We start from the raw sequence: 23,071 nt of genomic DNA, 5'->3' as shown, positions 1-23,071 counted from the left end.
GCGGAGAGAGGAAGGGCTAAAGAAAAGCTGAGATTCTCATGATCCCCAGAGCAGAAGTTTAAGTAAAATACCACATATCATGAGACATATGATAAAATCATGAGCTGGCAGCACAGCTGTAACCCAACAGAGCTGTTTGGAAACTGTGCGGGAAGCTCCGCAGTGCCTGGAAGCACATTCCGCCACGGACTTGGATGTTTGGTATATAATGATTTAAACATTTAACGACTTTTACTTTGGCTGGGCAAATGACTTTATACCTCAATCAAATCTGGGAATGTTTTCAAAAGGACACTGCAAGATGCCTGTGTGTCCTACAGGTTACGCCCTCGCTTCCTTCCGGCCTCATCCAATTTCAGATTCCTCATTAGGAATTGCTGAAATGCTCGAGCTGTTCAAAAAAGCAAAGCTTAAAAAAAGGAATCTATTTCAGCCATCTGTTTTTCTATTAACCTCCATCTTGGGATGCGGCGGTTCCTTCCCGTCATAATTTGCAAACAGAAATCAACGGGAGGAAAACCTCACGCCTGGATAAAATGCTGGGCTTTATGTAAAATACAAGATCGCATTGGAAGGCAGACAGCAGAGTCCATGGTGGGCACCCAGGCGATGCCACTCACGCCTGCAGCAGTGAGGCGAGCCCGTGGTGTCCCACTGGAGTGCACTTTTGCAACTCATCCTTCGCTTCGGGAGCCAGCGGGACACTTGGAGCGAGCAGCACCTGCCGGTCCCAGGGTGGGATGGGTGGGTGCGTATCGCCAGGAACGAACGATGCCGGTTTCACGCAAAACAGCTCTCTTGGGGCAAAACAGGCCAGAAAATGACGATGACTGGCTCATTATAAATAGCTAAGGGGAAACGGTGGCTCCGGGCAGAGGCGTAAAAAGGAGTTTGTTTGGTTTCTCCTGTTCAGCAGGTATAAAAAACAACATCCTCCTCTTAAGTTCAGTGCATCACCTTCCCCATTCAGTGCAATTACAGTGTCAAACGAAGTGACGTAGGATCCCTGGCCTGCAGGCAGCATGGGCCGGTTCTCTGGGCAGCCTTCCGGAGCCGAGCTGCAGGACACTGCTGCCTGCCCTGCCGGGGAAATCCTCACCGTCCCCACAGCCTCGTGCCTGGGGTTTCCCTCCTTGGCGTCTACCCTTTGGCCGTGACCGCCTCTCTTGTGAAACAATGGTGGAAATGCAGGGCAGCACCACAGCTCGACCGAACACCAACAACGCCTCCTCCCCAAGCTGGGCACCTAACGAACGCCTGGGACAGCCACGGTGGCCAAGTGAGGAAGACATCACATCACACGCACCCAACATGCCCAGAAACACATCGCACCCCCTTCCCAAGCAGAAATACATCACTCCCTCCTCAGGCTCGCCATGCTTTTCCAGTCTCTCCAGCCAGGCGCCATGACTGAGCAGTAGAAGGCTGCGATACTGGCAGGCCGAGAGCCTCTCTCGGGGGGTGAGGGGGCACAGACAAGCGTGAGGAGGAGGAACGGGGCGGGATGGGGTGGGTGTGTGCTCCGCCGGGGACGCGATGCCCCGGGGGAGATGCCCGCCTTGCGGGAGCTCCCTGAGGGGAGAGACGATGGCGGGGCCCGGCCGGCGGGCTGCGCTCTGGCGCCCCCTGGCGTCCCGCGCAAGAGGCGGAGGAGGCCGCAGGCAGCGAGGCGGTAGCCCGAGACCGGCGGGGTCCGAGCCGGGGCGGCGGCGGCCGGGGTCCCCGGCCGCCGCCGCCCCGGCTCGGACCCCGCCGGTCCCTTCTTGCATGCGAACGGTTAAGGGAACGAAAAACGAAGGGCTTACTTGTTGGAGGCGCCGTGCAAATTGGTAAGGAGCGTGAAGTTGTTCCTCACGCTTCGTAGGCTTGCCAGCACCTATGAGGGAGGCAAAAACCAGAGACGTTACCTTCTCCGCCTAAGGTTTTAGGTTTTCCGTTCGTTTTTTGTTGGGTTTTGTTTTTTTTTTTTTAAATTTGAGAGGCCAACGGGCTGCCGACTCACCTGGGCGAAAGGTGTGACAATCAGGTCGTCCCCATGCCTAAGGAGAAGTGGAGAAAATGTGTAAATTTACCTCAAACAGGGCTGTCATTCACCCCAGAGAAAGAGCATTTTACTGAGGGAGGTTTCCCCACGACAAAAAAAAATACATTAACCCATGCAGCGTTTATTTAACACTACATAAAACCTTGTTCCTAATGGAAAGGTCTCGCAGTGTATATCCAAAACAACCCGGCTGGAGCGGCTGTTCAGATTGGTAACACCAGGCAATAAAAGCCAGGAAATTCAAAAGTTAAGGCAGCACGCTTGCACAGCGGTGGAAAAAAAAACCGTAACGGTCCGGGGAAAGGTCAGCTTTGAATTTCCTGGCTTTTGTTGATCTCTGTCACAGTCTTTAATGTTATTCAGACGCTGGATTTTATCTGGCCGTTTTCATCACGGAAGGTTTGAGCAGAAGTTCTGAGAAAAATACATTGTCACCGTCAACAAGAGGGATTTTTTTGCGATATTATATATAGCACTTGTGCGTATATGAAAAATCCAGTATGATTTACCTAACTGAGGCATGGCAGGGTAGAGCTACTGCTGCGCAGCACAGACCTGACAGCGGCTGGAAAGCAAGGCAATCCAGCGTGGCTGCTGGTGGGCTCCCGTCCCTCTGGGTGTTTTGTACGATGTGCACCTGATGCACTGAGCGAGGGCAGGAGAGCAGGCATGGCTGCAGGCAGGAGACAGCAAGCATGGCTGCAGGCAGGAGACAGCAAGCATGGCTGCAGGCAGGAGAGCAGGCATGGCTGCAGGCAGGAGACAGCAAGCATGGCTGCAGGCAGGAGAGCAGGCATGGCTGCAGGCAGGAGACAGCAAGCATGGCTGCAGGCAGGAGAGCAGGCATGGCTGCAGGCAGGAGACAGCAAGCATGGCTGCAGGCAGGAGAGCAGGCATGGCTGCAGGCAGGAGACAGCAAGCATGGCTGCAGGCAGGAGAGCAGGCATGGCTGCAGGCAGGAGACAGCAAGCATGGCTGCAGGCAGGAAAGAGCAGGCATGGCTGCAGGCTGCCACGGGCACCTCTAGAGAGGTGTCCACCAGTGTTGGACCCCTTCAAAGGGGTATTCTCCCTGGCTGTGCTGCCACAGAGCACATCCACTTGTCCAGACTCAGGTATCGGTGCTGCTAAGTCTACATTTTAATTAAAGTTGTCTCAACACTGATGTCAAAACCAGGTCAGCGTGGAGATGCCTGCTCCTCCGAGTGCCGCAGGAGCCTTGATGCCTGCAGTAAATGGACACCTCTAACTGCAGGCAGCTATGAAGCTGGGGGAAATGAGGGTGGTGGGCAGAGCGGATGGGGCTCTCCCCGCCCCAGCACAGCTGCCTCCTCCAGCGCACTGCTGGGAACAGGGGGCAATTGTTAAAATCCACCGTTTACACAAAACATGGTATTTGCATAATTTGGAGTGGTTACTTTGTCTCTGGTAAATATTTACTAAATGTGAACTAACAGGGAGGGATGTTCTCTTTCAAGAGAATTCTCCTCGTGGATCTCGCTAATATTTAGATTTCTATTTCATGACAAAACTTGTAGGCCTTTCATAACAGTTAAACTTTTTTATGAGCACTTTTTAATAGCTTAATGGTCACTTTAAAAATTTAAACTGTGCCTTTTAAAATAAAGGGCTGCAAATCCAGGACGCTCGTTTAAGCTCACGCTCTGTGTTGTATTGATCCTCTCAAGCTCAACCATCTGTCTCGGCTTTCTGCTGTATTTTCCGCTCAGTTCTAGCGAACAACCCGTGACAGAAAACAGGATGGAGAAGAGTAATACTGTAAACATAAGTACAGTCATATTTCTATTGTCCAGGCTAATGGAGCGTTACCTACTTAAGAAAAAGCAGAGATGATATTAACCAGGCTCTGAGAATGCATGGTGAGAGTATAACGGACAAAAGAGAATGCAAGCAAGCCAAGCACTGGAGCGACAGGGTTCTCCTGCCTGCGGGTCCGGCGGAGACACGGGCAGCTCGCAGCGGTCTCTGCCCTGAGCACAGCACGGGCTTTAGCCTGCAGTTAGCTGCAAGCGCTTCACACCCCAAACACAAATTCCCACGTGAAGAACTAGTACCAAGAAAGGTGTAAGGCAAAAATTCTCTGTTACTTCAGGATATGGATTTGAAAGCTCTTCTGGTAAACTATGGAGAAAAGGGCAATATTTTAAGGATGGGATGAGGAGAGGGAAGTCATGCCTTGGCAGACCATAAAAGCACCCGTCTTGGGCACTCAGGCTATGAAATGTGACTACCACCCATAAGCTCCTCTTAACAGAGCTCTGAGGATTACAGGAGGCCATGTAAAGCTCTTAGTTACTGTAAAATATGATGCGAGCTGAATTTATGCTTACTGTTCACTTGGGAGAGAAGAGTTCCTGGACATCGTCTTTGGTGATAAGTCATAGTCACTGTCAGATCTGTACAGGAACGACTCCCTGCGCTGGCTGTGGCCCGGGAACGTCGTGTGCAATACGAGTCCTGACGAGGAGCTGGCCTGCGGGTCCAGCGGGCTGCGACCTGGTGACGGGCCATTTTCCACATCGAAGCTGTGAACAAAACACATACTGTGTGTCACGCGCATCTGCCAAAAGCTGTTTTTCAGGGCATGTGTCACGTTTGCATTGCCCACACCGTGTCATTTGCTCAGTACAGGAGACGCAGGGCTACATTTACTGGAGCCTCTTGCTGGTGTATTTCTATTCTATGCAAGCAGTACTCTGCATTACGATAAAACATTTACCCTGAGGCTTCTTTCCTGACTACATCTGCTCAGTCTTCCTTCAGCCTGAATTTCTCTAAGCTCAGCACAGCTCGTGTCACTCTCAGCATGAGCACGCAGCAGCTAAACACGGTCACCAAGCTCTGCAGCTCTCCCCACGCCGCCCCCATGGCCGCAGTCTTTGCACAAGTCAGGGGGTTCGATTTGCCAAACCTCACTCCAAGCCTTACGAGCATAACGGAGACTAAAGAAGCTATGACATGCCACCGTCCTCCAGCCGAGCCCTGTCCCCACCCGCTCTGGAAGCAAACTTTTGAAATCCTGCGAGATTGGTGAGGACTTGGCAGTTGTGCGAGCTGGATGCCCAAGTCTCTCTTCATCCATAGTTCACGTCTTAGCCATTTGAGATATTAGTCCAGTGAATTTCAAACAGCTGGGCTGCAAAATGGACGACTGTTTAAAAAAATTTAAAAAAGCCCCAAACCTTCTGTCACTGTTTCCATTATACACCCACTTTCTTATGGTTTCATAACTTGGCTGCTGCAACTTGTGGCTGAAGTCACCCTGGACACTTTAGCAAGTGACACCCCTCGTAAACCCTGAAAATAAGCAGGTTGGCCTCCTTTGCTTGGGCATTTGGATCTGATATAAATACCATATGTGTGACCATGTTCCAGCTAAGCCAAGTGAAGTACGGCTGTGTTCAGTATGAATTTTCTTGCCTTTGGAAGTCTGAGGCTTCGTCTCACTCGCAGTGGGAGCTGAGTTCTCGCTCTTACCAGGGCACGTGCCTCTCCCCGTTCCCGAAGTTCTCCCAATTTCTTGCGCCTGCTGGGCATGCACTCGGACCCCGGCCCTGACGCCAAGCTGCGATCCCTGCCATGCATTTCTCCATCCCTCCCTGCTGCTGCCTGCCCCTACTCTTTAAGTCAAAAGATCCCCCTGAGTGCGGTGACAGGGAAGACCTCGTCTCTCCCTCCGCTCTGCACAGCACACAGCGTGCTTTCCACTGCCGCAGGAGGAGGCAGATAAAGTATCCAGGCAAAAAAAACCAGCAAAACCTCTGGCAGATCTGAAAGTAAGTAACGCACGCAATCGTGAAAAAAATAAGGGAGTCTGTGTCCCATTGCAAAATGTATCTCGGTTTACTCTCCTTCTCTACTGTGAGTCCATACATACACACAGAGATTCAATACGGGTCGACCGAGGGATAAATGAGAAGAGGAAAACAAACACCAAACAGTGCAGGAGGGAATCACAGGTAGAAAAGGTCCATTTATCAAATATCAGTAATAACACATTGCGTGTGAGGGATTGCATACTTTGCTTAAGCAGTTATATTTACAACATAAATATTTATTTACAGTTGCGTATGTGCTTGGGAGGGAGCGGGTGCTCAGACAGTTATTTTTGCTGTCTCCAGAAACTACTTACTGGGGTGGAGCAATAAAAGACTACATCTCCTGGAAGTTATTCCATTCCTCGTGGCTGCGGATAGAGGATAACTACTTTGGTCTCGTGCTATTTGGTCCCACATACGGTTCCTCAAGAATTAAAAAATGCATGGGAACATGCATGTAATTAATGCAATTAAAAAATGCATAAGCACCAGTGCAAAGATTTTTAGATTCTTTGGAAATCCAAAGGCAGGCACCAGTATAATACAGTACGCATTGCAGGAGATTCCTACGTCTACCATGCCTCACTGTAGCATTTACTTACCCCGCTGCATAAGTACATCTTGAAACTGGTAATTGCTCAATTAATATTCTTTTCTTTTACTCTTTATTATCTGCTCTTTTACCAGCTTTGACAGCTTGAGTACACTTTATTTGTAGCCACAAAGTAATCAACAGAAGAAACTCAGCTCTGTAACTATGGCATCTACAAACAACAGCCAGCTGATAATCCATACCTATTCAGAAAATTAACTCTGATTACTCAAAACATTTTATTGCAAAACCTTCAATTGAGAACATTTAGTTTACTGACACAAACAGAAAGACAGCAATGAACTAAATCTGAGCATTTAGCTGAGCAGAGCTGCTGTTTGATACTGTACCTGCTGCTTGCTGGCAGACATTAGCAATTGGTTTGGGAGAAAAAGTTAACACACAAGGTTTAAAAAGTGTGTGAGAGGCGAAGGGAGGGAGGCAGGAGGCAAGGCTGGTACAGGGATCTTTTGCAAACAAGACTACTCAGCAGCAAAGGAGTAAGTTTAGTGACAGGGGAACTATCCACCAAAGATCTGGTTTTGCATGGCTTACTGTAGCATGGCTTCTATGCGTTGAGGTAGGTGGAAGATACTCAAACCCCCTTCCCTTTCCCTCTTTTAACGTAAAAAAAAAAAAGTTCTCTGCCAGCCTAGGCCTGTTCTGAGTCAATCCTGCAGAAATTCCCACCTCAGTCCCGGAGATTTTCAATATCTTCGGAGGACATGAACAGTTTTGTAGCCGCAGGTGTAAGAAGGACCCTGGCGCTCTGTGACCTGGGCTAAAGGTGGAGGTTAAACCTTGGCAAAGGCAGAGCTCCCCGGCAAACAGTTTGCCTGAACCGTGCAAGCTTTCCAGATTTCTACAGCACTTGCAGCTCATGCTGGGATGAGCTGGAGATGTCCAGGCTGCCTTAGCGAGAAGCCCGGCACAGTTGACGCCCAGCTCGGAGTGCCGTGGCTGCTTCCAGCCACCCCGCGTGCACGCAGCCAGCTCCTGGCTGTACGCTGCCCGTGCTCCCTGTGCCAGCGCCTGGGACGCTGCAGCATGGATCACGCAGTTAATCCAGCTGGAAAGGCGTTTTTATTTCTTTCCGCAAGTTCAGCTTGCAGCCATGCCGGCCCCCTCACATCTGGCTCCCCTTCCTTGGGCCCGATCCAGCACTCAGCCAACCACGTGCTCAGCCATTAAGTTAACAGAAAATTCCCCCCCTAAAAAGTGAAGGCTAACCAGGAGTTTGTAGTTATCTCTACCAAGAGAGTCCTATTTTGTGCACGTGAACAGGCATTCCCAGCGGTACGGCTGGGTGGGTAAGGCGTTCACCAGGATGGCCAAAACCCAGGTCTAAGTCTCTGCTGTCATGGGTTTTTAATAGTTACAAGAAGTCAAATACGGGAAACTATTTCCCCTGGATGACCCAACGTTAGGAGAATGTGGCCTGAGATATGTAGAACAAGAGCTTAACCTTATGTTTTTCAAATCTCTGCTGCACATTAAGTTCACCGGTTGCTCTTGGTTTGTACAACAGCCCATCTGGAATTGCATCCTGATGCAAAAAACATCTCCCAAACAAACATTTGCTGAAATTGGTAAGAATTGCAATTAGATTGTAAAGTTGCCCTCTCAGAGCTGCATTTTCCATTAAATTTTTTCGTTAGAAGTTAACCGATTCGCTCTGCTGGAAAAACTTAATCATCAGTGTGGCATCATGTTCAGAACACTCCGCAGATTGTAAGGGTCCTCTCCAAAGTCTGCAGCGCCCCATAGTATTCGCGTAAGTGGAAAATAAAGCTGCAATTTGTCTAGTTAAAAATAAGGATGGCAAAGTACAAAGCACCACTACAATAGCCTAGAGAAAAAAAGCTAAAATTTGCTTTGCGTTTATCTTCAAGCAACAGCAGTTGCAGTCAAGACGCCCTATTTGTGAAACAACGATGGCAAAGGAGCACTGAAGCAGTGGCAGCAAGCTCCAGAGGTAAAAAATCAGCAAACACTTGATCTGTTATTCTACCGTTGCTCCTCACCCCATGTCCATAGCAAGGGATGGTGCATGAAATATCTTTGGCCCAAAGCACAGTCGCCCACCATGATGTGCTGCTTCTTTGCCTTACCTCCCGTGCCGACCCCAGGGGCTCTTCTGCGCGAGCATGCGGATGCCCAGCATGCTCCGGATTAAGAGGACACTGTTGAGGCTTAAAATCACGTTACCTAAACACATAGGTCACAAACCTGGTATCTGAGGTCCCTATAAATCATTCAAGATAAGTTACATAAATATCCATCCCCCGTAGGAGATCTCCTCTCTAAAAAGCATGCCTTGCTCTACAATCTTGAGAGCTCCAGCGCACCGAGCTGACACCATTCCCCGCCTGCCTCCGACATGTGTTATCAGGTTTATTCAGCCAACGTTTCCAAGCGCTGTGACAGTCTCAGGGGGTGACGGTGTGTCTGGAGGCCACCGAGGGCTTCTAAGGAGAAGTGCCCACTTGCACAGAGCCAAAAACTGGCTCCACAGGAGGAAAGGTGACAGCGTCCGTATGGGATGGGCATTAGTTAACCACTGACACGAATCAGTGGTGCAATCCCTATGCCAAAAAATAATGGCAAATCAAAGACCTGACTGACAGACAAAAAGTCGTCTCCTGAGACCCTTCTGTTTTCAGCGGCGGATTCACGAATGTGCAATTCATGAGCACGGGTGAGCGGCACCCCTGAGGTGAGCACATTCTCAAGGTTACTGACCACCGGCAGCAACCCAGCAGCAAACGAAGAGAGGAATCCGGTGGACACAGAAAGCCACAAATCCCAGTGCCAGCCAAAGGGAACAGCAGATCCACCAAGCAAAACCCAACCCGGCAAGCGTGCAGCCAGCACGGCGAAGGCAAAGCGTGCAATGGCAGGGGCAGCACCGCAGCCCAGCAAGTCTCCACTCTCAGCTCTGCAGAGCTGCGAAGGAAGGTGGCCTGTCCCCTGGCTTTCTCTCCAGAGCCAGGCTACACTTAAACTCAACATCCAAGCTCTCCGCTTACTTGGTTGGATGAGGGGAAAGCTGGTGGTGGTGGAGGAGAGGAGGCGGCAGGGTCGGCAGCGGGAGGAGCAGGGTGGCTGCAGAGCAATGCTCAGCAGGGAGGTGAGTGCAAGCGACGGGGCAGCCGCAGCTCCATCTCCTTTGTCCCTCTGCGTTTTTTAATAAACCAGGATCTTAATAATGTGACGAGCAAAGAAGGAGACAGCAGGTGGCAGGAGTTAGCTGTAGCTCGCTCTGACAAGCAGCTAAGGGGGCACTTGCTGTGGACCTGTGGAAAGATGTGATTGTAACAGGGTAATGAACAGAGGAAATACGCAATGGCAACCAGGAGAAATCACGCTCAACTGTAAAACACAACGAGGTTTCATGAGTCATTCTGCAAAACAAAGAAAATTAATAAAAGCAACCCCCAGCTGTCCAAATTCTACAGTTTTACAGTAATGACTACAATTTCTCTACATTAAAATCTACTGCACTCCTTTATCACAGGGGGAAAGTCCAACCAAGCCTCTGCAGGCAGAGGCATCCCTGCTGCGGGACTCCCCATCGCCCTCCAGCCGTCCTTGCCCCCACCCAGCGATGGGGCCAGCTCCCTGCAGCGTGCATGAGGACCCGTTCCCATCAAACCAGTCCTAAATCAATCCTAAACCAGCCCTGCTCCTTCCCGCAGCACAGCACCACTCTCACATGAAAACATGGCAGCTGCCAAGGGGTCCCGACAGAAGATGCCGCCTCCAACTTATCCAACAATTCAGGCTTTCGAGCTCTTTGATCTACCTCTGCAAAGGGGTCTTGGCACAAAACTTTTTGGTGGAGTAGCAATGAGGAAGAGAGAGCATCGGGAATGCATTGTCTCTGGATTAGCATTGCTCGCCAGCAGTCTTGGAATGTGGTAAGATTTGACATAAAAACTGAAAAAGAGGATTGTGCCACGATTTTGATGTAATTTAGAGTCATTTGAATAGTCATTGCAAGTCGAATGGTTACCATGAGAGCTACGCAGCCCCCAGTTTGTTTCTAGATCTGTAATATAAAACACAAAGATAGACACATTTAAGTCTATCAAACCAGGCAGGCTTGTGTATTTTTGTTTATGTTCCGAATTTACACTTTTCCTGAGGATGACAGCGCTGACTCTACAAGAGGGCTTACCATCTGCTTTGCCTTCCGAGACTCATTCCTGAGGGCATTACTCCTGATCTTCGAACTATGGTCCCACCTTTAATATGATATCAAATACATTTCCAAAATAGAGTATTTCAGGAAGTTTGGGCAGACTCTGCTAATTATAAAGATCCTCTCGCAATCATTAGAGCCCTGTTTCTCACCAAGGCATTCAGCTGGATTTTTAACACCATTAGCAATGAAAAATGCTGTTCCTTACACCTTCAGATCTGTACAGGCACAACTGCTTCTCCCCGCTATCTAGTTTTGTGCACCTGCTTCCCATTATCCCAACAGCTTGCTGCTTTTGCTAAATAATCTTTCACGCGGAAAGGTCTGTGCTTCAGACCATCAGCACTTAATGAAACAGGATCGGACACACAGCGGGCATGCCGGAGCTGAGCACGCCGCCAGCCGATGCAGATGCCCTAGCACCGGCACAAGGCTCCGTGAGGCTGACCGCCCTCAGCACCGCAGGTATTAGTGCTTTTTTTCCCCTCCTGACCTTCTCCCACCAAGGGGAAAATCTTGTTGCTCTCAGGGGCCTCTCAAAAGCATTCAAAGCCCTCTGCCAGGTTTATCCCTCATGTCCCTCCTAATGCTTTTTTATCTCCAGAGCCTAAACACCCGTGCCTCCTGAAATACAGCCACCAAACTCCTTGCAGTCCCTCCCCAGCACCGTGTGTCACAGCTGCCTGGCACAGAAAACCCAGCAGCACTTACTTAAGTGTTTGCAATGTAAACTGTCAGCTGCTGCTAAACGTGTTATTAAGCCTCTGCGTGTATCACAAAGCAAAAATATATGTTTATTTGACTTTGTTATCTCGGAATATAGAAGTTCACTCTTCCTAGCAGCTCTCTTGTTCAACGGGTACAACAGAGACAGAACCACCAGAGCCCCTGCCACGGCCTGCAGCCTGTCTGCTGTTGCAGAGGATGGGGCCAGGAATTAGCTTGTCTTGCGCTTACAAACCGCTTTGAATTGCAGTTTGCCTGATTCCAACACCCGGAGTCCAAGGCAGACCTGAGAGCTGGCAGCGCTCCCTTTGCAACCCAGGTCCATCTTCAGCGTAGCACAAAGATAAAAATGAATATACGCAGCCAGAGCCCTTACAGCTCTCCAGCACAACTCGGCAGCAGTACCCCAGCGAGGCTCACGGTTCGCACAGCAGCAAGCATCGGTTCAGCTACCAGCTCGGCACGAGCTCTGTTGGGTTTTGAAGGATGGCACCAAGTGCTCGTTTAGTTTTTTAAAGCCCTATTCACTACAAAGAAGCCATTGTGCTACCTGCTTGTTCAGCATCTGCGGCAATTGCTGCCTGAAACTCTCAGCGTCTTGCACATCAGGTCCTTGAGCCGTTACTCCTCGCTGTTGCCATTCACTCACCGGCACTGGTGAAAGCCACCAGGCTGCGGAGCCACCATGCATGCCTAAGGATGGCACACCGCGCCGTGCCGGCTGCAGCTTTGCACTGTGCCCGAACAGTCACCAGGAGATGGTCGGAAAAGTACAGGAGGGAGGTAAAAATGAGTTTGGATTTTCTTCTAGCACGGAGGGTTCCAAGAAATCTAATCCTTTTCATGTTTACTACAGATAAGTAGCTTGATGTTATCCTGTAACAAGCTAACATCATGTGGTTGTTTAAGTCCCCCAAAGAAGAAATCCTGAATTCTGTAAACCAGTTGTTATTTTTCCAAATGTACATCCTGGGCTATTTTATCATCTTACTATGGTTCACTGCCATTAATCTCTGGAAAATGCAAGGCATAGTCAAACACAGCAGACACCCTCCCTATTTTCACTTCCAGAGCTTGTAAATGCAGACGGGTGTGAGCGTGATCGCTGTTAGCACAGGCAGCAATACCACTTCCTAAGGGTTTTTTCCTCCTGAAAATATTCTAGCTAGCAACCGATGGAGTAGCTGCTTTTCTTCCTTACCGCTGCTGCCCAAGCCGAGGTATTGAGCAGGTATTACCCTCCCCGTGCAGCACGACACAGCTCTTCTCGCCTTGCGGGTGTTTTTGCCCAGCACCCTCCACCCCCTCACAGCTCATCAGGACCAAATCTGCTCCGGCACACGGGCTGTGCTTTTGCTCTGCTGAAGGACCCGGCTGGGTCTCACCGAAGGGACAATTGCCACCTTTTCCCTGCTGGAAAGGTGCTGGACAGGCAGTCGCATGCCTGTGGCCGGCGGTACAGGTGGCACGGGGACAGCACGGTGCTCCTCAGCAGACACTCGCCGGATTTTGGCATCACCTGCTCTGTGAAACGGTGCTGTTCTGCGGCACAGATGTTTACATTCTAGTTATGGGACAGTATTTATCCCAGTCTGGCCCGGCTGTTATGCTCTGTTCAGTGTCAGTTCAGCTTTTACAGCTGCATCTAAGCACCGTAACATTTTACAGACTCTCTTTCCCAATATGCAAGACACGGACGTTGCCTCCCGTGGAGGAGGCTGCCTGCAGTGACCTGGCTTGTGTGACGGGGACCCCGGTGCGGGGCTGGAGCTGAGCCCGCTGCGTTCTGGTGGGGTTCCAGGACACCTTACAGCATTTCTGCCTATGGACAAGCCCCGCTCCCTCCCCAGAGCCAGCTTGGGGTGGGTAATTCCACCCAGCAAGTGGGTACACGGGGTCCAGCCTCACCTTTTCCCCACCAGGGTATTACTGGTAACGAAAGGGGAATTACAGTCATATATTGCATCTTTTATCAATGTGTCTTAAGGCATCTCATATGCCTATCAAGTGTAATCCACACCTAACACTCTTCCCGCAGCATATAGTGCACTAATGGCAAACACAAGCCAGCAGCACGAGTCTCAAGGGTCCCGTACAGCAAACGACCTCTGCTTCCAGTACGTAGGAAAGTGTTCCCGTATCTGTACAGAACCGGAGCGTCAGGAGGCTGCCGGCCAGAGTCATGGTTTATTTCACCCTGACCTTAAAAAGAGGATCGCCTGGCACGGCTCCAAGAGGCCCTTTTGCCTTTTCAAACAGGCCAGCAAGCTGACAGCGAGCCGCTTTGCTCTGCCGTTCACTCCATCCGGCTGCGGCAGGCTGCACGAAGGCGTCAGCTACAAATCAAATAGCTGTTCTGATCCGCTGTCAAACAGACTGGAGACAGGAATAAAGTGACAATAATTTTTAACAAGCTACAGAGACCACAGATTCTTCCGTTTTACCTGGCTAATCTGAACTGGGAGGACAGGCAGCCTTTGAGTCAGAAGATTTACAGATTTTCTGCACTGATGTTTTAAACTACCCTCAGCCCATCTACAACACCCAAAAGTCCAACAGTGGATGTGTGGAAAGCAGCTGCACTGAGAAATGCACCAAGCCTTTTCACTGGGTTCATAAAATAATTATTTGACCTGTTTTTTGGATCTATTTCCATAATTGGTATCTGCGTTCCCTGCTGGCAAAAAGACAATGAAATGCCCTAAGATGGTATTCAGATTATTAAATCCTTTGGAGACTCAGCCCTCCCAAAAATAATTAATCCGGTTGGGTACACTTCAGCAAAATTTTACTTGCTTCGCATCTTTCAAATGTCTGTACTCTTCATCTTGGATATCAATAGGACAAGACACTGTACATAGCAAATGGCAAAGTATGCTGATGTGATTTCAAGGGCAATCTTTTTTATAGCTCTTATTGATCATTTGAGGCCCAGCAGAAGCTTAATGCAAAAGTGGCCTCATCCAAATCACGAGCATCTGCCAACTGGTCCTATTTGAGGAAAAAATATTTAGGATGGAAAAACCTGTCCCTTTGGCAGAAAGTCGCATGTTTACTCTGTCTAAGTGGTTTGGCACATGTACCGAACGCACGGTCAGAAACGGCACCCTTTTCCAGGGCACCACAATAACGAACGATACCGATACCCTGTGGTTAATACAGCTCCAATTGAATATTTGCTACACTTCACTGGCGATCGCGGTATTTCTGTCATCGCTGCAGCTAAGCAAACGCAGAGAAATAGCTCACAGGTATGATTTTAAATTGCAGCTCTTTATTTGCTCTGGTCAATCAAAGCCACAGCCATCACCGCGCTTCTCGCTGCTCATTTGTTTTATTGCCATTAACATATCAGGGTCTTGACGGTAAGGCCAGAGGGGCTCGGCTCGTTCATCCTGCTGAAACGCCCACTGAGGGACGATGCCCTGCTTCCGTACGCGTACCAGGGCAAAGGCCAGCAGAGGAGACGAGATCTTCAAGCTAAAGGACAACGCTGGCACAAGAGCAAGCGGGTATAAAACGGACAGGAATTAATTGAGGCTGGAAATCAGAGGAAAATTTTTTGCCTCGAGAGCAGACAGATCACTGAACAGCTTTCCTGTAGGAGTGATGGGGGTAAACACCAACTTGATGTTATTACTGGTGAGATTAACAGCATAATTGACTACAACATCGCGGGATGGTGGCGTAGGAGGCTCATCCCAGAGCTGGCACTCGGGCTTTGCCCCCCACGGACACGGGAGGGAACCCCCATCCCGGCTCACTCGGAGGGAGCTGATTCCTGCGGTGCCCATGTTTCCCCATCTGTCTCTCTGAGTCACCATGGATGAGCCGCATCCCACTGAACATCCATCCACTCTCTGGAAGCACGCTTATTTAGGGGATGTTGCAGGGGCACACAGGGATAAGCTGCCAGGTTTGGGGTCTCTTTGCCCCTTTCCCGCCTCCCCAGTGCCGCACGGCGAAGGCAGAAAGCTGCCTACCAAACCCCTTCTCTCCTGCGCTAAGCCGAAGCCCGGCCAGCACAGCAGGCACAAGCAAGACACAAGCAAGGGGCTGGTGTCAAAAGCACGTTGCATCATCCCAAACGAGACACCTCCGGCATCGCCTCTGCCACCGACGCCGTTACCGTAGCTCTAGATAACCTGCATACCTCAGCACGTGCGCAGGCAGAGGCAGTACATACAAAGCGTGCCATCTGCTGGCATGCACAATATAGTATTTGCATACATTTGCATTTTTACTAACGATAGTGAGCTGGAAGGGACACCCGAGTGCAGCCTCGGCCGTGACCAGCAGTGACACGCTCTGCCTGCCCACACTCCCTCCCTTCCTCCTCAGGCTGTTTGAAAACAAAAGGGGGAAAAAGAGAGTGATTTTAAAACACAGATTTTTATTTTCTGCTATTAAATCACATGCTCTGAAATGAGATTTAATAATTCTGGACAGCAAACTGGATTTAGCAGATGGAAAACCTTCTACTACGTGGAGAGAAGACAGAAATGGTGGGCAGCAAGAGCAAAAAAGACAGAAATGGCGGGCAGCGAGAACAAAACCTTCTATAGGAGTGACTATGGGCCCAAAAAGCCAGGCAGGGCAAAAGTTTTGCAGCATATTTCGTGTAGTTTATGCCGAATGGTGAGCTCATCCAGTAAAAACAAGGCCCCAGACTTTCCAGGTGTGGCGGAGCTCAGGATGTCGGTCCTTGCAGGCCTGCCAGCTATTGATTGCAAAACACTTTAGGAAGGAGGCAAACATTATTACATATGATATCCATTATCTGGTTTGTTTTTTTTTCCTTTAACCTTTCTAGCATCCTTACAGCTTGCTTCTCCATCCAAAACAAGTCTTCCAAACCCTGGTGTGTGTCCGCACAGGCCAGCCACTCTGCGGGTGCCCAGATCGACGCGGTTCTCATCCCAGTTCTCCTGCTCTCACCGAGACAGCGCAGGAATCTCTGCTCCGTTCCTGGCTCCCACCGCGCAGCTCAAACTCCCAGCTTGCCGCTTCCTCTACACGCAGTTTCACAACCATCTTGCGGCTCCTCTACAGCATGTTTGTGCTTGCAACAGTCGGCGTCGTCTTCTTGCCAAGTTATCTCTTGCTCAGGTCCTACCTCTGATCATCATCTTGCCGTGAAGCCTTCAGAAAAGCTCCCGCCAGCCTCCTACACTGCCTCCTCACACACTGCATCTCAACCAACTCCTCTGTGCTGCGTTTCTAAAAACCTCTTGGGAAGGAATGATTTCTCTGATGTGAAAGCAGATAGCGCACTGTTGGCACCCAAAATATCATTTAATAACACTATTATTTTCTCTAGACCTGCAAATCTTCCCAAGACCTGCTTCAGGGCTCGTTTTGATCTTCCTTAATTAGTGATCCCTTAGAAGCTCTGTTTCATGTTGAAAATCACTTGCTGGAATCACTACTTTGGAGTCACTTACTTACTACAAATCATAAAGCTGCACTGTTCAAAAGAACCAGAGACATGGGAGCACAGAGCAAAATACACTGCAGCCCCAAACTATGACTATATTAAACGCAGCTATAAGTCATCGAGTCCAGCAATAGCAAACAATGCAGCGATACAGCCACAAACACTTGGAGATTAGGAAGAAATATTAGCAGAGTACTTGCTACAACTGATCACCATTTAATAATGCAGAAGGTGAAGTTTGCAGTGTGAATAAGCATAAACGTGTAGGCATGGCACAAAATCATTATATCTGATAGCAGCTTAAGACGCACGTCATCATAGTAAAAGCTTCATTCTTGAGCTAACAGAATTTAGACATCCGGAGTATTTTATTGTATTGATAAAGGTTTGTACTGAGCTAATGAAGAACGAGCGGGCAGAGGTAATCAACGTCCAGAATGGATCCATTTAAAAAATATTGACAAATTGTGTGAAAACATTCAATGTTGCAAAACCTGAAGACAGTATGCACAGATGTGTTATTCCAAGGGGGAGAAAGAAATGTTTCATTTCACTGATGAAACACATGAAAGAAAACACCTGAAACTAGTGAGGAGCTGCTGAAAGCCCCGGGGGGGCTGGCTGGCCGACCACGGGGGCAGCAGGCAGGGCAGGCAGGGCAGGCAGGGCAGGCAGGGCTGCAGCAGTGGGTCCGGCATCGTGCATGCAGCTTGGGCCCCAGCGATGCCGGGGCACTGAGCAAACACCCCGGCGCGTATCAACACCTCCTGAGAGGGCTGAGCCCAGCCGTACGTGCTCGATACCGGTTTTCAGATCAATAATTCTATAAGCTGTAGACGTGAGCGTTCTTCCTGCGGCTCGGCACCGAACGGAGAGGTGCTTAACCCTTCATCTGCTTGCAGAAAAGCTGCATGTGCTAGATTGCTGCTAGCCATATCATTTAAACTGGAAAGATGGATTAAAATTAGCCTGTTCAAGCTCAGATTAAATCCCAGCAGGAGACTGGAAGGAGACTTAGCACCAGCCCACACTCTCCCACCCCAGCTCAGGCATCTGTCTTCTCCAGCCCAAGCCGAGATGCAGTTTCTGAAACTTTTCCCCTTGCTCTCTGTGCTTTTGCTGAACTCCAGCAGAAATCCGGCTCCTTCCTTCGATCCTTCATGTAAGAGATGAGGCCAGCTCTGAGTTTTCAGGTTAGGAAACCTTTCTGCGAATGTGTTGATGTACTTGGAACTGGATGATGGCCAAGAAACCAATCAGTCCCGGGGCGAGCAGGACTGCGTGCTATCTGTCTGCCAGCCGCCGGGAGCGTCTGGAAAAGATCAAGATTACAGACCCGGGGTGGGAGACAAACAACGGGTATTCCCTTTATACCGCTCAGCCAGAATAAAATGTGACACGCTATATTAATAACCTGGCGTCACCCAGCAAAACATCTGACCAAGGGGAACATAAAATGCCACGCAGATATCGAGGCCCTGATGGCAAGTCATGTGAAGAGCAAACGAGATAGCTGGGTGGCATGAGATGCAAGCGGGGAACAAAACCCCAATGTCAAGCCCTTTTGTGCTCAGCAGAGTCAGCCCTAAATGGTTTGTGATTTTCGCTTTCTGCCAAGGTACTGCTTTAATTGGGTAAGGGAGACTGTTCAGCATATTCAATAACATAGAGCGGAGAGGAAAATGGCATGTGCCAGGCTGAGAAGCCATGCAGAAGTCACCCTGCTTAAGTGCAGAGATTTAATGCTGGTAGGAACACATCCTATTCATTATGGCTTTTTACTTTACTATTGTAAGAAATGTTCTCCGTGACTTAATCTAACAACGCAATCTTTTTTGTGCGTTCCCTTGTGCTGGTTTTGGCTGGGGTAGAGTTAATTTTCTTCACACTACCTAGTATGGGGCTGTGTTTTGGATTTGTGCTGGAAACAGGGTTGATAACACAGGGACGTTGTAGTTATTGCTGAGCAGCGCTTACACAGAGTCAAGGCCTTTTCTGCTCCTCACCCCACCAGCGAGTAGGCTGGGGGTGCACAAGGAGCTGGGAGGGGACACAGCCGGGACAGCCGACCCCAACTGCCCAAAGAGACATTCCAGACCATAGGACGTCATGCTCAGCGTATAAAGCTGGGGGAGAAGAAGGAAGGGGGGACATTGGGTGTGATGGCATTTGTCTGCCCAAGTAACCGTCAGGTGTGATGGAGCCCTGCTTTCCTGGAGATGGCTGAACACCTGCCTGCCCATGGGGAGTGGTGAATGAATCCCTTGCTTTGCTTTGCTTGCGTGCGCAGCTTTCGCTTTACTTATTAAACTGTCTTTATCTCAACCCACGAGTTTTCTCACTTTTACTCTTCCCATTCGCTCCCCCGTCCCACCGGAGGGGAGTGAGCGAGCGGCTGTGTGGGGCTCAGTTGCCGGCTGGGGTTAAACCACGACAGCTGTTAACCAGCCACACGCGGAAACCAAATTCTGTCTAAATTTATACTCGCAGGCTCCACTAGTCTCAGTAAACAAAGCCAGAACTAACTCCCATCCCTTTTCATTTCCTTGGGTGAGGTGGAAGCAAAAAGGCACCGACCGTTGAGACAGCCCGAGAACATAACCACGGACACGCTGGTGGATCTCATCCCCGCCGTGACTTTCCCGCACGCTCGCCCGGTGGCTTGGTGACGGCAGGGAGCCAGCAGCGCTGCCTTAACTACACACTGCTCTTACCTGCGCGGCGAGGGCAACTCTTGCGAGGGCTGACGGAGCAAAGTTCTCTCCGGGAACAGGGGCTGAAACCTTCTGGGTGCCTTCAAGACATCAGAAGTTGGCCTAACTCCTAAATTATAGTGGTGACCCATGGAAGGATGCGGCTTCTCAAGCAAATTTGTGATGTAGAAAATGTGCGCAAGCATAACTGAGCTGCTTATTGACTTGAATTTAATAGATTAGTTGATAAACCCTGGTACTTCATCACAGAAGTAACATCCTAGCAATGCTCCTTCCTAGACTCTTGTAGCAGCTCCATAATCATCTGAATAGCGTCTTTAGTACTTGAACCTCTTTCCAGCATAAAGGCGATTCAATAGCAGCATTAAAGCCTAGAGTAGCTGGACTGGCTGCGTTCCGTCTTCACAAGAGTATGAAATTCTTGCTGCGGTCTAAGAAAGAAAAATCACTTAGCACAAATAAGGTCTTTTTTAAAACCACTGATTAAATAGATATTCACAAGATAGAGCACAATGGCTTTGATGGAGCCGTTGCAACCTATTACATAAATCCTCATTCATGCCCATGAGAGCTTTTCCTTTTCTTTTTTAATAACAGAAGAGAAAATGCAGCCACGTAGAAGATATTAAATTGCATTAAAATGTGCGACTGGTAAGTTCATGACTTAAACTCAGAGAAGCAAAGAGACGGAGAGTTTGGGCTGGAAATCTCGGCTGCTGCTCGGTCCCCAGCTGCGACCTCGCAGGAGCCGTGCTGTGGCCTCGGCTCACCCCCACCGGAGCTGGCTCGCTCGCTCGCTCGCTCGCTTGGACTCAGCTCCGCGGCACCGGAGCCGCAGAATTACACCTCTTCTGAAGAAGAGGATTTAATTGCAGAGTTTATTTACGGATGCACGGGAGCGCTGACAAGGAAAGCAAAGCGTTATGTGAGGGGGCTGCTCGATACTTAGAAATGCCGTCCCTTATTCTATAAATGTTCCTCATCTGCGTGTATACTGCTACAGCCCCAGCACCTTCCAGCCATGCATTGAGCAACGTGGCTAATGTACATTAGCAGCAGGCTATTTATACTTCCACATACTGTTGTACTAACATGTCAGACCTGACTGAAGGCAATACTTTTGCTAGAGCTTTGGCAATTTTCTCCGTTTCCTCCGGAGAATGGATTTTTTTTTTTTTTTGCCAGAATCCACTTCTTAACACATTTAATCTGAAATAAATATATAGTATTGCATCAGTCATCAGCTGACCTCATGAGCTGGGCTTGCTCTACTGGAGCTAAAACTGGTCTGGGAAAGCAGCAGTAAGTGTAGAGTTTAATAAAATAGTTTTTAAAACACTGTATAATTTTATTGCAGTAAAGCAAAAGGGGGTCAGCTCGTTCTTCCAGACTCCACTCCAAACAATTTACTGTCTTTATAGATGAAAAAAAATGTAGGCAGCCTTTTGTGATTTGAGTGAAACTAGGACATTCAATATAGACCCACTTCAAAACTTCACTCATAGATGTCTGTTCCTTCAGTTCATACTTATCCTCTGAATTTTCAAGAAAGCCCTTTTATGCAGTCTACATGGCTAGACACAGACACAGCATCTCCTTCGCTGCCACTTCCCTCCAGCAAATCTCTGTTCTCCTAAGTGTCTCTAACTGCAAATAGATGACGTCAAGCTGCAACCAGGCGGACTCGCTGTCCCCAGAGTTACGGTGTCGTACAGCACTGGGAGCTCGATGGCCCTACCAAGGTGGTCATGAGAGATTCGACAATTTGGCCCAACACCAGGACTCCAACCAGAAGTCAGTATCCTCGTTGAGACAGCATCAAGAAGCACGTTGATCTCAAGAGATCTGTAACTTCAGGAGCAGACAACGTGTAATGAAGAAGATCCTAACCTTGCCTTTCTTCTCTTGGCTGGATTTGGGAGCTCTGCAGCCAGGTGGCCCTTCGGGAGGTGGAGGGACATGTGCCTGAGTGACTTGGTGACGCAGGACAGCCAAGCGCCACGCTCGCTGGACCTGCGGGGCATCCTCTCTGTCTTGCTTCTTGCAAGAGGGGCACTAGTTTGTGCCTGCTATGAGCGGTGGGCATCCTTCCAAACGCTGTGCAGTCCGTACGCCTCCGTACAGTGGTTCTTCACAACCAGGCAGGACATAGCTTCTTCTCGTGAATTCGCTGACTCAAGCCACTCCATTGAGACAGGCTGTGGTCCCCACTTCACACTCACTGGCCCTTGATGTGGACAGCACGCAGAACCAACCACTGCTTTTCTGCTCCTCACCGTCAGAAAAGGTTAACAAGAAACGTTTGTTTAGGAGACCGACAGGCTCTCGGTCCCAAAACCGGACTCAGATCACAAGTAAGAAAGACAAACCTTGAACCTCTCTGGGTGCTTAGCCTTTCTCTGCTCTGCTTTGCAAGGCACAACTCAGCCGGCAAAACCAGGAATTTAGTTCACTGGTGTCACCCTCCATGTGAATTCATTCCTCTTCCTCGTGATGTCATCCAGCTTCAACGCCCCCGGGGCTTTCGCCAGAGTCGAGAACTGTTGACGTGTGCGGGGATTCTCACTTTAGCTGAAGTAGAGATGATTTATAAGAAATCCCTGACTGCACTTCCTCCAGCTAGTGCCAATACCTTTCCCTTGGTGTTTTTACGGTAAAGCTTCTGCAGGGCTCAGCCCGCCCGGGGCTGGCCCCGCTGCCCCCACCCTGCTCCCACCCGGCACAATGCTCACCCGAGGCAAACCAATGCAAGTGTTCCCTGGGTTTATTGAGCTGAGCTGGCCCGCTGCAGGGTCACAGGCGAGCAGGTGACACCGAGCCATTGATCCCACGGCTGGACTCCGTACGTTGGGCAAGGGGCTTGCAGCTGGGATGGCTTTCGACAGGCCAAGAGCCGGGAACAGGGATCAGGGACTCTGAAACCATCAGGACTAGGACAGACTGCAGCACTTCAGTGGGAAGTTCACCTCACCCAGTGTTTAAATCACTCCCACCCGAGGTGATACCCTGTCCCACGTAATAGCACGGCAGCAATTACGTGGCAGGTCCAGAAATCTGGAAGAAACTTTGTGGGTCCCTGTGTCCAGTCCTCTGCTACTGCAGACTCTACACCAGACAATCTCCTCCATAAACTTACCAAGCTTTCTCCTGAGTATTTGGTTTCTTCAGATTTCTAGCATGCCTCCCCAGCTGCCCCAGCGAAGATGCCCCGAGGTGCTGCTCCACCGCGAGGTCTCACCACCAGCATCTCAGCTGGACCGCAGCCGCTCGCCGGGCAGACCCCACGCTCACTGCAAAGCCGTACCGGGCTCACGGCTTGCAATTATCCTGCAGTCAGGACGCTGGCTCTCCTCCTCTGCTGTTTTCAGCTAACGAGTTTCCAGTGTATAGCTGAAGCTTTTCTTATTAATCCCCCCGTACGCTGACCTTACGCTCCGTATTGCTGAACTTCACCAAGGCCAGGCAATCCTTCCAGTGCTGTACCACAACGTGCAACAGCGGGTGTACAGAAGATCA

At 49.7% G+C, this 23,071-nt stretch overlaps 1 protein-coding gene across 2 annotated transcripts in view; it reads right to left on the bottom strand.

Annotated features, from left to right (window-relative positions):
- The window catches only part of PDE4B (phosphodiesterase 4B), a 219,695-nt gene that overhangs the window by 57,314 nt on the left and 139,310 nt on the right, over positions 1-23,071 (bottom strand). For both annotated transcript variants that reach the window (XM_050900637.1, XM_050900638.1), the window contains 3 exons: positions 4,395-4,589; positions 2,003-2,039; positions 1,806-1,876 (listed from right to left, as the gene is read on the bottom strand). In XM_050900637.1, the coding sequence (XP_050756594.1) occupies positions 1,806-1,876; positions 2,003-2,039; positions 4,395-4,589 (303 nt within the window). The remainder of the gene's footprint in view (positions 1-1,805; positions 1,877-2,002; positions 2,040-4,394; positions 4,590-23,071) is intronic.

The sequence above is a fragment of the Gymnogyps californianus genome, chromosome 8, assembly GCF_018139145.2.
Source record: "Gymnogyps californianus isolate 813 chromosome 8, ASM1813914v2, whole genome shotgun sequence".
NCBI lineage: Eukaryota > Metazoa > Chordata > Aves > Accipitriformes > Cathartidae > Gymnogyps > Gymnogyps californianus.
This window is presented reverse-complemented; position numbering and strand designations above follow the sequence as displayed.